The 15806-nt window shown below is 36.4% G+C and overlaps 1 protein-coding gene across 2 annotated transcripts in view; it reads right to left on the bottom strand.

Annotated features, from left to right (window-relative positions):
* SLC12A2 (solute carrier family 12 member 2) overlaps positions 1–15806 on the bottom strand; it is a 96439-nt gene that overhangs the window by 59811 nt on the left and 20822 nt on the right. For both annotated transcript variants that reach the window (XM_039236698.1, XM_039236699.1), the window contains exons 2-4: positions 7520–7639; positions 6111–6186; positions 5718–5813 (exon numbers count right to left, since the gene is read on the bottom strand). In XM_039236698.1, the coding sequence (XP_039092629.1) occupies positions 5718–5813; positions 6111–6186; positions 7520–7639 (292 nt within the window). The remainder of the gene's footprint in view (positions 1–5717; positions 5814–6110; positions 6187–7519; positions 7640–15806) is intronic.

Here is a 15806-nt window from a genome sequence, read left to right as displayed (position 1 = left end):
CTGATGGTTGCCAGAAGGAAGGCAGATGGGGAGTTGGGCAAATTGGGCAAAGAGAGGAAGATACAAGCTTCCAATTATGGAAAGAGTAAGTCAGAATAGGAATAAAAGGCACAGCACAATAGTCAATAATATCGTGTTAGTGATATAATGACACAGATGGTGGCTACAGCTGTGAAAATATCATAATGTATCAACTTGTCAAATCACTAAGTTGTATGTCTGAAACTATGGAACACTGTGGGTCAAGTACACTCAAAAAAGATTCAAAAATTTCTAACTAATAAATAGCTCCAAAAAGTTGTTACCCATGGAACGGAGAAAAATGACAAGTTTGTGACCAAACATCCTTTATTTCCCATGGATGAAATGATCAATATATATAATATGAATCATCTATGTATTCTACTGTATCTGTGGAAATTTCATAAAATAAAGGTTTTGTTGATGTACTGAGGAAGGATCAAATCAAAAGGTAAAAATAACAAAAACATAATAAACTGATGAATGAAAAAGTAAACTATTTAACAATTACTGTTCAAACTTCGTCTAGTATGATTAGAAAATACACCAGAATTCTTGCAGCAGTAAACTACCTACTTCTGTATACTGACCTATCACTTTATCCAAAGCAATCTTGTGTTAAAATTCCAAGGAACAATTTTGAGAATTCAATGGGGTAATAATGGACCCAAAAGGATCCAATATCCATTTTGGTTACTGTTCTAGGAAATACATTCTAATATCCTGTTATACCAACACACAATAGTCTGTGTTCCTGTTAACATTGGTCAAATTTGCTCTGTTCTGTTGCCACTCTTACGTCAAGTAGGAGAAAGATGTGTTAACCAACATGGAATCTTCTGACTAGGACTGGGTGTTATACTACCACTTGAGAGCCAAGACATACAGCCCCAATTCTGCAGTAGACAATTTTGGAACTAACTTCAAGTATTTTTAATCATTAAAGGCTGGCAAAATTGAAATGCCACTAAGTGAGTCAAAGAGAAGACCCAAAAGAAAAATTATTTACAACTACTTGCTGGATTCACATTTGAGCTACTTGTGGTTTGTAAGTAATGTTTTACTAAACTGAAAACACAATGTTATGTTTCAGTCTAATAAAAGCTCATAATACAACTGTTACAGAACTGCTTTTTAGAGCTTCTTCAAACATTTCACTCATCTGGAAAGCTGTAATTTGAAAAAAAATTAGCAATAAAAGGAAAGAACTATGGAGCTTACTTCTAACTTACAACTTGCTGCTTGGTGATGACAAGAATGAACAGCTATATATAATAGACAAAACAAAAAAAAAATCTGACAATCGATGATAATCTGATTTTACTAATACAGAAAGCACTTTCTGTCACTTAGAATCCATGTGAAAACTGTTAGGATTACTTTCAATATTTAGTTTTACTTATAAACAGAATGAGGAGGTCTTTAATTATTTCAGCAAAAAGAAAAAGACTGGAGTATATGAAGACAATTCCGACATTGCTGCAGACACTTAAAAAAGATAACATCAGTAAAACCTGCATAAAATTTGTCAGAAAAATGAATGTTACATTTTCGCTCTCTTTATCTATCCAAATTATACGTGTGACTATGATGCATTAAATCTGATAATGTATGTCAATACCATGTTATCATGCCTAGCAGTTATGTTTCAAAAAATAACTGCCCCTATTATCAGAACACAGCTCCAAGAAAATAGGATCTTGTCTGACTTTAATTGTTACAAACCCAGTGCCTGTCACAAAGAGCTCAACAATGATCTGTTGAGTGACTGAAATACAAGTAATATAAAATTTCATCTTAGTCATTTATGTTGATTTTACATTTTCAGAACTACCCCTCTGAATGTGATGTAACCTGGATTTTTATTTGAAAGTGTACTAACCTCTGCTTTCCACTTAATGCTCTGTTCATATAATACAATATGGTGAAAAACTATCTTATAAAAGGCTGCCTCTGCTTGTCCTCTATTTCATAAATGAGGCCATATTTACAGATTAATTATTTGTGGATGGAAGAACTCTGGCCTGTGAAATCGATAAAATGCAGATCTCAGTGAAAGAGCTCTGGGCTCCTGGCTGGCTACCACTCACTGTCTGTAGAAGGTACGTGCCTGGTGGACCAGGGACTATGCCAGAGATGAAGGTAAATGGGGGCTTGCCGAAATTACTCGGCACTGCTCATCTTATTCTGTGCAGGCAGAGAACTGAGGGGATGATTCTCTAACCTGCTAGTAGTTTTAACAATTACCCAAAAATCATTACTAAAATCTAATCAAGCCCCAAACTAAGCATCTTTCATTTTCTAAGTTTTGATTCTTTTTTTTAAAGAAACCCTGAATGTTGTTATATTTTTATCCTAAACTTCATAACTGGATATTATTATATTTGTTTATAAGTGAGCAGTTATTTCACATTTAAAAAACTACACTTTTCTACATTGGTATCTGTTTCATCTCTGAAATGTACTGTTAAAGCCAATGTTAAGGTTACTTGGTAAATTTAAATCTCTCCTATGGCAAAAAGCACATAGTGCTAGGAAAAGTGTATATTTCACATACTGCCACACAGCTAGAAACATACTCTAGAAACCAAGAATAAAATATTACCTCGAAATAGTTCTTTATATTAATAACATAACCAGGCAAATTCAAAAGGAGGCTCCCCAAATTAAAACCACTACACAGATCAACCACAACTTTTCAATAAAATACTTCCTTATTAATTCCCTTAATAATCAATCAGAGAAACGGAGATGGGTCTCCAGATATCACTATTCCCATGGTATCCTTCCATTTTCCCAGTAGATATCTAAGCCTTTGGCACCCTGACCCTGTGGATATTTCTAGCTCCATTCCTCTCTTCCCTATGTAGCCCTTTTAAGAGAGGAAATGAAAATCAAGTCCTCAGTGATGGGGCTACAGGAGATGCAAGCTGGACGTTTTTGGTCCTATCCCACTAAAAGACACATTAGTTTACAATTACAAATGACAAACAAACTCATATCCATACATGAGTCTTTTACAGTCTGTTTTAAACTCTAACTCTCTATTTTTCTCCTTGGAAAACTATGTCAAATAAGGATTCCTGGGGTGCCTGGTTGGCTCAGTTGGTAGAACCTTATGACTCTTGATCTCAAGGGTGGTGGGTTTGAGCCCCATGTTGGGTATACACATTACTTCATTAAAAAAAAAAAAAAAAAAAAAAAAGTGTTCCTTGTTCCAGAAACATTCCCGGTCTGGAATTTGCTGTAGTCATCCTATAGTGTCATTTAATAAGTTACTCTCTCCCCTGCATATTCTATGAAATGCTTCCTGGAGCTACAGGCATGATATAGTTCAGATTCAGTTTCTCAGGAAATAATACATCATAGATACTTTTTTCAAGTAAGGGGCTTACAAAGTTGGAATATTTTAATTTTCTTTCTTTCTTTGCTTATCAAGTTGAATAATTATCAGAGAACAAATCTCATCAATTTCTTGGTTACAATGAGATTAGGTAAGAAAACTTTTATTCAGGAAAGCTTGATTCAAGAGGAGATTCTTTATATTTATTTTTCAATTTTCCCAGTAAGTTAGTTTGTAGAATTCTTCAAAGGTAAAAAAATAAGATTTTTTTGTGGTGTCTGTGAACCTAAGGATTTTATCCTATATTATAATTTCATTCAAAACAGTTATTATTAGTAGTAGGACTGCTGTTCAAGTTATCTAACCTTAAGTCAGTATTAACTTCTTCACGTTGGCTCCTGGGTCCTTTTGACCTGAAACTAAGCAACCTTTGTTACCTCTCTACTTTCCAATGTGAAAAGATATCTAGCCTCTTGTAGTACATTTCCTGCCCAAATCTGGAAATTAATTACTTCTCCAAGGTCCTCTAGTTCCTCTACATGAAAATAAACAACATGGGCACTAGGGGTGCTCATTGCTACTGGGTGAGTCAATTGTTATAGGGAATTTTTATGCACAGACCTAAGTAACATGGACTTTTTTTAGAATAAAATGTTTGAGTCACAACAATATATTCAATTTGGAATCATGACTGTAGGGTGCAATATATTCTTGCCAGATTTACACTTGTATCTACTTTCTCACATGTGGAACATAAATAAATCCCATTAGGGCTGTCCAAGTCCATGAAGCAGATAAAGAGGTGACAGAAGGGGCTTAGAGTCATTGAAAAAAAAAAAAACTCTATGAAACTTTCACTTCAGATGATGAAACAACTTTTTTATATTCTATAAAGGATCAGCCAAATTTCCAGTCAACAACCAAGAAGTGAAAACTGAATGCCTTTTAGCAAAGTTTCAAAGTATGTGGTCAGTTTCTAAGGTACGTGTATTTATGGATATATATGAAAACTACTGGTAGTATTGAAAGATGAAATGGCTTCTCAGTCACAATGCAGAAGAATCTACGCTTCCCCTAAGTCTGTGTTCACACAGGGAATAAAAGCCTGTGGGGTTTGTGTTGCCAACAGCTTCATGTCCCACTGCCCCAGTGAGGCTTACAACCTAGACTGGAAAGCCTAAGGATAGGGACAAATTTTTTGATGACTTGCTGGTCCCCTCAAATACCTAATACTGCATCCATTTCTCCTTTCACTTCCATTCCCTAGAATGAAAGTAGCAGAAATAAATGAAGCATGGGGCACTCAGCACGAAAGAAGCCAAAAATAATCTCTCAGCGTTGCCTGATTAACGCTTTTAGACAAATCCATACCTTCCACCACAATATGGCTCAAAATGGACTCATGTACACATAAAACTTCAGTCAGCCTTAGCACGGTCATAATCATATTGCTACTAGCTTCCCCTGGGGGCACAGTGATTTGGATATTCTGGTAAGTGAGAAATATGAAGACAATGAGGAAAAATGAAAGGCTCAATGTAGTTCTCTAAATACTTCATGCAGATAAAACAGAAATTGTGTATACATAATGTCAAATACCGATCTGTAAAATAGGTGAGGTAGACGGTACAGGTCGATCCTCTTGTTAGGTGATCTGCTATGACAACTTTACAGAAGCTGCTAAAGTCCATTTTCTCCCCTTTCTCTAGGGATCACCTCACTCCAGCTAAATGATGAGTTTTGATTTGGAAAATGGAAATCTTCTTGTTCAAAAGAGTCCCATGGCCATTCCCTTGGTCTCCTGGGTGCTCTCCCTTGGTGGGGGTGGGGGACGGGGGGAGTAAAATCTCACAAGGGAGATCTTATGAACTGCAATGAAAGAGGCCTCAGGGCACCCAAAGAAGACAGCAAGAGTTGATAGTGTGGATTCAGAGTCCCGGGTGTAATACACCAGCTGTCAGGTCACGGGAAAAGAACTCTGCCAAAGTTTTCCTAAATGGGAGTAGTGAGGTTACACCTATACAACACTGACCAAATAAAGGAATGCATGCTACCCACCCAAGGGCTAAAATCTGGCAGGAGGCAACAAGGGGCAACCCAACTAAAAGAAACCAGTTAGAAGTTCCATTTTGCTACCAAATACATTAAGCATCCTAATTGAACACACACGTTTGTGTATGGACCGAAGTAAAATTTTATATTCATATATACTAGCTTGAAAGTGCTCAGTAGTATTTCTCACCTATACAGACCTATGTTGGTTTTTGAAAGGTAAAAAATAATTTAAAAATTTAAACTTCAGTTTATTAGTAACAGTAATCTCATAACAATGATGTGAGAAGACTGAATTTACCTCCTCGTACAAATCCATTAGTAGCTATTGCTGACGTTGACAATCCTGTGATAGTTGTCACAACAGTGGCCATTATAATTACAACAACCGACAGACCTTTGGGGGAAAAAAAGAGGCTCAGAATACTTATACTTATTTCAACTTGCTCTATCTGGAAAAGGTTAATAAACAGAATTTACATTACAGTTAACAATTCCCTTATTTTTACTCCATTTTAGAAAAGTGACATCAAAATTATGAAAACAATAACATTAAGATCTGATACAAAGGGGAAAAAAGGCGAAGTACAATTTCCAATTGTTTGAATTTGACGAGGTTCCCAGCCCAGATGAGCACACAGCTACTCTGCTTACTCATTGTCAAGTGAATCAAACAGTATGGACCTTTGCTTACCTATTCCAGCTTGACCCACAATCCACGACAATCTTATGAAGAGCATCACACCCCAAATATTTAACATACAACGTACCTAGGGAAGAAAAAAAGCCAAGTTACAGATGAAGCAAAGTGGCCAAATATAGTACATCAGTAAATGTTAAAAACTAGCCAAAAGTAGGACAACATACATTTAAAACTACAGAAAGTCACTTTAAATCTCTTATCCTTTTCTTTGTAGTATTTTTAAAAGAATTTAATGAGGGCTAAAATGTGAGCTAATTTAAGTATAACACATACACAGCAAAGGCAATTGAACAAGGTAAAAGGAGTATTTTAAGACTTCAACCCGAAGAAAGCAGTTCCTGTTCCCATTTATCAATGGAACTAAGTTTAATTTTTGCTTGTTCTTTATCAACATTCTTATTTCATAATTCTTTCAGAAGATTTAAGTTATTACAAAATATCTATCAACATAAAATGCCAATTGTTCACATATCACTTATTTTTTAAAGTGTATTTATTCATTTATTTTTAAGTCATCTCTATACCCAATGTGGGGCTTGAACTCACAACCCCAAGATGAAGAGCTGCACACTCCTTTGAGCCAGCCAGGTACTCCTCACATAGCTTTTAAAACGCTCACCTACTTGAAAAGAGTTTTCCCTATTTATTTTTACTTTTATTTATTTTGCTTGTACAAAGAACACAGTCTTCTAAAATAGGACCATCTAAGAATGGGCCAACAGCACTACCTGGAGCTTCACGTTCACTCTAGTCACTTAAAGCAATGCAATTAGTCTTAGAAGTGGGACTTTTCCTCGACTTCTCCCCTAAATGTCAACACAACTCTTAAGGGCTCCCAAAGTCCCAACAGGAGAGCCCTTTGGTCTACTGGTCTACTCCAGTCAGGTCCTTAGTGCCTATGCGAACACCGAAAAACAGAAGCAAGTCTGAAACTAAATCACTCAAACCTCTCTAGTGAAGTGACCTCAACACTTAAGAAAACAGTTTCTCCTTTATTTTGTTCCTTGTTAACTTTTATATATGTCTCTTAAAAAAATAATGGGGTAGCAGGAAAGGAAGTAGGAATCTATCAGCTCTACTGTCCGCTCAGCTTTCTTGATTCTGATGCTCCATCAATTTCAGTTTCGTACTTAATTTCTGACAAACATAAGATTTATAAGAGGTAATAAAATATAATCTAGAGGAAATAAAGTATAGTATGATTCCATTAATACATATACCCTGTTTCCTTTACTGAATTTAATACTCACAAGAAAAGGAGGTACGAGTTATTAAAATGGTCTTCCATAACGGTCATATAAAAAGAGAAACACAAGCTCTCTTAAGAAATGACAAGAACATTAGAAAGATTTTGTAATAAAGAGAAATGTTTTCCTGAAATTAAGTCTATAGGTACATACTAATACACCCTTGATCCAGCCAAACTTCACAACTCCTTTACTTTCTGCAGCATATGTGACCACAGCATCTCTGGTGGGAGTACTTTCTTCCCCGTTGGCAAAGCCATCCTCGAAAGGTTCCTGGTTATAAAAGAAAATGTGAATTATTAATTACTTAAAGTTTACAATCACTTGATCAAGACAAATATCACAAAATACATTTAATCATGTTTAAGAGGATACTGATTTCCAAGAATCAAGGGAGTCTGCATATCTTGCCTAAAAAAAAATTAGAGCAATAAAGTGGAGGAAAACCTTAGTTAATGGGTATTTAAAATTTTTTAATCTTATCATGACAGTAAACCCATTTTAATAATTTCAAATTTTAATTACACTTTGGTGGTATCTGGAGAATAAATACTATTTGCTAAGTATAGGCTTAGCTAAGTCAGTCCATTCAGACCTAGCCACTTTACAGTATGTGGTTGGCATCCTTCCTACAGATGAAATTTCAACATTAACAATTTAAAACTCCTCATCACCAATGAATTTTCCGTTTTTAGTCCTTTACAGCCAGATTCCCAAGATTCATTCTTAACTCCTGCCTTTACTCTTTATCTGCATTTACTTAGTGCTCTTCGTTCTTTCCTTTTCAATATTTTTCTCAGATTCAGACATGAATTAGTTTTTATGCTTCATGTCTGACTGTATGATTCTTAGATTTTGTTCTCTAACTTCCCTCTCTCTCTCTCCCTCTTCCTTTTGTTCTGTTCCTTCCCAATACATCCAAGATATATGACACATTTCCAAACCAGGAAACATGTATTAAGCATATCATGAAGGGTGAAGAAGGGTACTGGGGCAAGGAAAATGTTTGATGTCTAGAATCATGTCCCTGACACTACCCCTATAATTCTTCCCTTACCTGTATGTCAACAGCAGGGAACAAAATACAGCTGTGTTTCTAATACCATTCTTTAAATGGTGAAGAGTTAACTAAATTATCATTTAATTCTCAAAACTGTCATCCAGATTTCCTACCATACTTTTAAAAGCCATTTACAGTGGTTCATACTCTCTAGTGAATTCCCTATATATATATATATATATATATATATATTTCTTTTTGCAGAAATGAGCTACATCAAATTGTGTGTTATCAGAGAGAAAAATCTATGTCATAATCCAAACTTCCTTTGTTTCTGTGATCAGTATCTGTTAGGCAAGTAAACTCATTAAACTCCATTTAATGCTTAGTGCAATATGCATTTCCAAAGTGCTATCAAGCTGGATCAGCTCTTATGTTCCATATTTTGTTGAATGACTACTCATTCTTAGATTTTAAAGCCACAGAAGAAATGTAGGTTAGATGCAATCATTTTTGAAATAGATTTTTGAAAATTATTTTACCTAGGTTTTTAATGACAATAAAAAAATTAAATTTTCAACTAATCCTCACACGTCCATTTAAAGACAAGGCAAAAGGAAACAACCCAGAAAATTAATAGGCAACCAACGGAATGGGAAAAGATAGTTGCAAATGACATATCAGACAAAGGGTTAATATCCAGAATCTATAAGGAACTCACCAAACTACACGCCCGAAAAACAAACAACCCAGTGACGAAATGGGCAGAAGACATGAACAGACACTTCTCCAAAGATGACATCCAGATGGCCACCAGACACAAGAAACGATGCTCAGCATCGCTCCTCATCAGGGAAATACAAATCAAAACCACACTGAGATACCACCTCACGCCAGTCAGAGTGGCTAAAATGAGCAAATCAGAGAACTCTAGATGCTGGCGAGGATGTGGAGAAACGGGCACCCTCCTACACTCTTGGTGGGAATGTAAACTGGTACAGCCCCTCTGGAAAACAGTGTGGAGGTTCCTCAGGAAACTCACAATAGAACTCCCCTATGACCCAGCAATAGCACTGCTAGGAATTTACCCAAGGGATACAGAAATGCTGAGGCATAGGAGCACATGGACCCCAATGTTCATAGCAGCACTCTCCACAATAGCTAAAACCTGGAAAGAGCCTAAGTGTCCATCAACAGATGAATGGATCAAGAAGATGTGGTTTATCTATACCATGGAATACTACATGGCAATGAGAAACAATGAAATCTGGCCATGTGTAGCAACATGGATGGACCTGTAGGGTGTTATGCTGAGCGAAATAAGTCAGGCAGAGAAGGACAAATATCATATGTTTGCACGTATAGGAGGATTAGGAGGAACTTGACGGAGGAACAAGGGGGAGAAGAAGGGCGGAAATGGTGGGGGAAAGGGAGAGAGGCAAACCATGAGAGACTCTTGAATGCTGACAAAAACTGAGGCTGAGGGATGGGGGAGGGAGGGGGGATGGGCACGGAGGAGGACACTTGTGGGGATGAGCACTGAGTGTTATGTGGAAACTAATTTGACAATAAACTATTTGTAAAAAAAAAAAAAGAAAAGACAAGGCAATAACTTCACCTATGTGAAACATACAAAAACCAAGTCATCCTAGGAACTTAAAGATGAATGTTAGTATTAACCACACATCTCTGATAGATCAGAGTTTTAAAACTAGAGCCTATGGGACATAAGTTATAATAATTTCCCTTATAAATCACAGTTTCATAACTACTATCTACTGCATCAATGATTACTGTCCTATACTCTAAGAGGACTGACCAAGCCTATGGTATACCAAACTAATCACTCCATTAACAAAAATTAATTACCCTAATCTGTTATACTTTTTTCACAGATTTGTGGAAATATAATTCATACACCATACAACTCACCCAATTAGAGTATACATGTCAATGATTTTTAGTATACTCACCAAGCTTTACCATTATCATCACAATCAATTTTAGAAAATTTTCATCATCTCAAAAAGATATTCCAAGCCCGTCAGCTGTCATTCTCATTTCTTCTTTGCTCCAGCTCCTGGCAATCAATTCTCAACTTTCTGCCTGTTGGATTTGCTATTCTGACATTTCATATAAATGGAATGGAATCACGTAATATATGGCCTCTGTATGTGGCTTGTTTCAACTAGTACAATCAGTTTCAAGATTCATCCATATTATATTGGGTTTCAGTACTTTACTCCTTTTTATTGCCAAATAACATCCCATTGTATGGATATACCACATATGTCCATTCATTAGATGATGAATATTTGAGTCCATTTCACATTGTGGCTACTATGAAATATGCTCTTGTGAACATCTGTGACAAGTTTTTGTGTGGACATAGTTTATATCCCTCAGTGTGGAATTGCTGGGTTTCATTTCTGAAATGATGATTTCTGGTCATTTTTTCCCTTCTGTATCGGACTGCAGAGTGTCACTCCTCATTTCAGTCAATTTATCTGCCTATTACTATTCCCGTTCCTCACTTAGCATCTAGTATAAACAACGAAATAAGTAACCATAACTGTTGGAAATACGCATACGTAAGAGAAAAATGTGACCAGAGGCCTGTGTGGTTCAATCACAAGAGCAACTCACTTTGGCTTTACTTTCACTGTTGGAGGTGTTCTGGATGGTGGAGCATCAATGATGATCATCCCTCGCCTCCAAGAAAGACTCCTCAGAGGCACTGATGACTCAACAGTTCCATTATTCAAATAAAGCCAAAATAAAAACTTTTGCCTTTTAATTCAATCAACTTTAAAGTAAACAAAAACTCCTTGGTTTTCACTCTAGGGTATGTAGTGTTCTGCCCTTGATTTGTAAATAGAGACTTTAAAATATTATATAATCTTTAAGGTATTACAAAAAATATAGTGTTTATAATATCTAGAAAGACCACTTCCTTACGATTTTTATTAAAAAAATAAAGACTGATATATGTAATAGGCTAACTTTTCCAAGATTAAGTATTAATGTGGATGTCTTTTTCTGTTTCATGCTTATTTTGAGAGAGTGAGAGAGAGAGAGAGAGACAGAGAGACAGAGGGTGACTGCATGCACGACTGGAGGAGAGGCAGAGAGAGAGAAACACAGAATCCGAAGCAGACTACAGGCTCTGAGCAGTCAGCCCAGAGCCCCTTGCAGGGCTTCAAGTCACAAACCATTAGATCATGACCTGAGCTGAAGTCAGAAATTTAACTGACTGAGCCACCCAGGCACATCCAGTGTGGGTGTTTTTTTTTAACAATGTAAAAAGAATGAAGGCATCTTAAAATTTTTGCTGTGGGTGCTTATCAGAATTCCACCTCCAAGTTGAAGATCTAGTGATAATTATGCAAGTTTCCACTATACTATGAACAACTGTATTCAAAACATGAAGATTTTCCAGCGTGTATGAAAGTATTTTAGAATAAACATGAGTCTACGTAAAATGAAAGTTATCTTCCTTTCTACGTTCCAGTGCTCTATTTAAAAAAACTGTTACTAATCTCTAGCATACAATTTTAAAATTATAATCAAGTATTTATTACTTATAGTTCAATCAATATATTTAAATATAATTGGATTTACATTGTATTAATTTCCTGCAATAATAGTAAAATGAAGTAGAATACACATATTTTGTTCCTTTATATATATTAATTTCAGAAAAAGAATGAAAATATCAGTGTGGAATTCTGCATACAAAAAAATTGTTTACAAACCAGAAAACCACAAAATTTCACACTTACAATTAAGAACTAAATTATGCTGATAGGACGCCTAGGTGGCTCAGTTAGTTGAGTGTCCAACTTTCGCTCAGGTCGTGATCTCGCGGTCCGTGGGTTCGAGCTCTGCATTGGGCTCCGTGCTGACAGCTCAGAGCCTGGAGCCTGTTTCGGATTCTGTGTCTCCCTCTCTCTGTGCCCCTCCCCCGCTCATGCTCTGTCTCTGTCTCAAAAATAATAAAAACTATAAAAAATTAAAAAAATAAAATTATGCTGATACAAAGCTACATAAATAGTATCTTCAACCCACCTAACATATTTACTGTAATGATCAGTTTGTGTTTTTTACTCTTTTTCACATAATGGATAAAAGGTCAAAAATAAACAACATAATTTAATGGCTAATACCATATTAAATGAGGTAGACCAAATGAACTAAATTAATTTGGCCTTATCTGGGGAAAAATCTTTCAGAAAATAGCAATGTGATTCTGAGTCTACCAAACAGGGACTGCTGTTGGGGGTGAGAACAGAATGGGGAAGAGAGTAAGAGACCCAGGAAACAGTAAAAGACCCAGAGTTAGGTTCTCAGTAACTGGAAGGATTTTGAAATGAAAGAAATAGAGATACTAGTAAATTATGTTAGCCTGAAAAGGAGATGATTAATTCAGTTGGACATGCTGAATGTGAGGAGTCATGAGACAATTCAAGAGTTCTATCAGGCTGTTAAAAAATTCATGACTGGAACTTAGGAGAGGGGCCAGGGATAAAAAGCAAGTGGGTGAAGCTATGGAAACAGAATGAAAAGAGAAACTTACAGAGAGTTAAGAGTAACGAGTTGACCATTTTTCTGAGGACACAGAAAATACAAAAGTGAAAAGGAACTCTGGTCTCTGTGGCCATTATTTCTTTGCAGAACAGAGGAAATGATTTTGCAGTAGGGGTACTCTCTTCTCTCCCTTCTCAACTAGATCATTCTTTCTCCTTTAATCATGGTTAACTTTTTACCGCACAATGACCCCTCCCCACACCCAGCCATCAGCGTGCACCATTAACAAAGGCCCAGCCAAAGTTGCTGAATTATTATAGCACATTCCTCAATGACTGCCCACCTGGCGTCACCCCAACACAATAGTTTTAATACAGCCCAAGACTTCTCTGCTGCCACATCTAATGTACATCTTTCAGTCTCTGTCCCAATGGGACTTTTGAAATGGCAGGACATTGATGACTACTCCCTCTTAAAACATTTCTTGAAACGCCATGCTTTCTCAAAGCATCATCTACACAGCAATTAAATGGTAACACGTGGTCCTAAACTCATCTCCTCTTCTTATTCTGTATGTTCTTTCTATGGTCATTTCATCAAACCCATGGCTTTTAACACTATCTACGTGTGAAGTAGTAAGTGATGCCTCCTATTCATCTCCAGATCAGACCTACACTCTGTATTTCAGGCCTGAGTGTGAATAATGATGGTGCCACTTGGATTTTTTTTTTTCCTATTCTAATTTTTATGAAATGAGAAAAAAAAACTGTCAATGTGCTATGAACAGCAACTGTCTTCTGCATGAAAATAAGGAGACAGTTTCTCTTTTTTACATTAGTTTTAGTAAAACTTAACCATCCAAAAAAGTATTTGATGAGATAAACAGTAAGGTCTTAATAATTAAAACCCTTAATAGTGTAAATGTATGTTAGATTCTTCAAGAGACATCTAAAAAATTGTTAAAAAGCTTGTTCTGCTTCCATAACCAACAATTAAACTTGAATTCTTAATTCACCCATTTAAATTATCATTTATGTACCAAATGGCATATTTCAATTCTATCTGACCTAAGACACTACCAGTAATCCACTGAGTTTAATTATCATTTCTCAGTTAAAATAAAATCACTTATATATGAAGCTACTATTTCTTGCATAACAGAATAACTTTCTTCAGAATTTTAAAGAACACGATGAAACTAGATTTGTTCTCAAAACAATAGATAAAATCAAGCTTTAAAAAAATTACTTGACTAAGTTTTAAAAACATTACCACTGAAAACTTGAATATCTCTTTGGACTAGCTCTATGACCTAGAGTGCAAGGCTGTCGTCTATGTACATCCTTCTCAGGTCCCAAATGTGCACATCAATGAGCTTCTCACTGTTAAATGCTTTAGTTCACATTACATTAAGATGTCATTTATTTCTCTTTCTTTGGACACCCCAGTCACTAAACCCACAGAATTTTCATCTCCAGCATACAATGTAGCATAGATGGGTCTTTACAACTATATAGGAGAGAGATGTTAATACTCATGAAAGAGGACTGTGCAGTGATAAGAATGAGTTGATAAAGGTGTTTATCACTGTGCAAAGAAACATCAAGACTGTGTCAACACAGCAACTTCCGAATACAGTTAAAATAAGAATAAAGTTTATTTCTAGCAGTGTTTATTAGATTGGTAATAAATCTAATTCATTTTAATATAAATTAATTCTGCTTTTACAATTTAACTGGTAATGAGTTGGTAAAAGTGTCTGTGCTCAACAATTTCAGGTCACAACAGGCAAAAGACAATATTTGCGGTTTTAATTATACTTTAAAGAAATGAGCAAAGCTGTACCAAAGTGCCTATCTTTAGGCCTAAGGCTGCCATAATACTCTTTCCAGGTAGACCTAAGGATGCTCAAATATGGACACTCTTCGGGGCGCCTGGGTGGCTTGGTCGGTTAGGCGTCCGACTTTCGCTTGGGTCATGATCTCGCAGTTCGTGGGTTCGAGCCCCACGTCGGGCTCTGTGCTGACTGCCAGCTCAGAGCCTGGAGCCTGTTTCGGTCTCTCTCTGACCCTCCCCTGCTCAAGCTGTCTCTCTCTCTCCTAGAAATAAATTTAAAAAAAAAAAAAAATATATGGACACTCTTCAAAAAGAGAAATGTTCCAACCCCTTAACTGTACTTAATATATTAAAAAGCCCATAGTGGGGCACTGGGGTGGCTCAGTTGGCTAAGCATCCAACTTTGGCTTAAGTCATGATCTCACAGTCTGGGAGTTTAGGCTACATGTCGGGTTCTGTGATGACAGCTCAGAACCTGGAGCCTGCTCTGGATTCTATGTCTGCCTCTCTCTCTGCTCCTCTCCCAACTCAGGCTCTGTCTCTATCTCTCTCTCAAAAACAAATAAACATTAAAAAAAATTTTTTTTAAAGCCCAGAGTAACTTCTAATGTACTTCTGTTATTTGAAGAGTCTACATTTGCAGAAAGCCGTTTCTGAGCATAAAACATCATCACATCCTTCTACTCATTCATTAAACAAATATTCATTAATCAATTTATCAAGCACCATATTAGGTACTTTCCCGCCCTCCCAGACTTGTTATTTTTGCAGCAGAGGTTAGAGATGAAAGGGTAGGTCTTCTACCTTAAATGTGGGCTATTTTCCACTACACCAAAGCAGTTTCTATTAAATTAAATACTTAACCCAGTCAAAAAAGGTTGGGTGCCTATTCAATAGGCACCCTATTTCAAGTCACAGCCTCTCTGCCACAGTAAATTTCTTCATCTGTCAAGTGGAGATGGTAATCCCTGCTGACCAGTACCATCTCCCTGGATTCCTGAGGCTCTCTAAATAAAGATCAATTTGTAACAACACAGCCACATAAAGCAGCTAAAGTTTCCAGCTCCTGACTAAAAA

The sequence above is a fragment of the Hyaena hyaena genome, unplaced genomic scaffold (genome assembly GCF_003009895.1).
Source record: "Hyaena hyaena isolate Hyena2069 unplaced genomic scaffold, ASM300989v1 scaffold_115, whole genome shotgun sequence".
NCBI lineage: Eukaryota > Metazoa > Chordata > Mammalia > Carnivora > Hyaenidae > Hyaena > Hyaena hyaena.
Note: the sequence above shows the minus strand (reverse complement) of the source record. Positions and strands in the feature narration are given on the sequence as shown.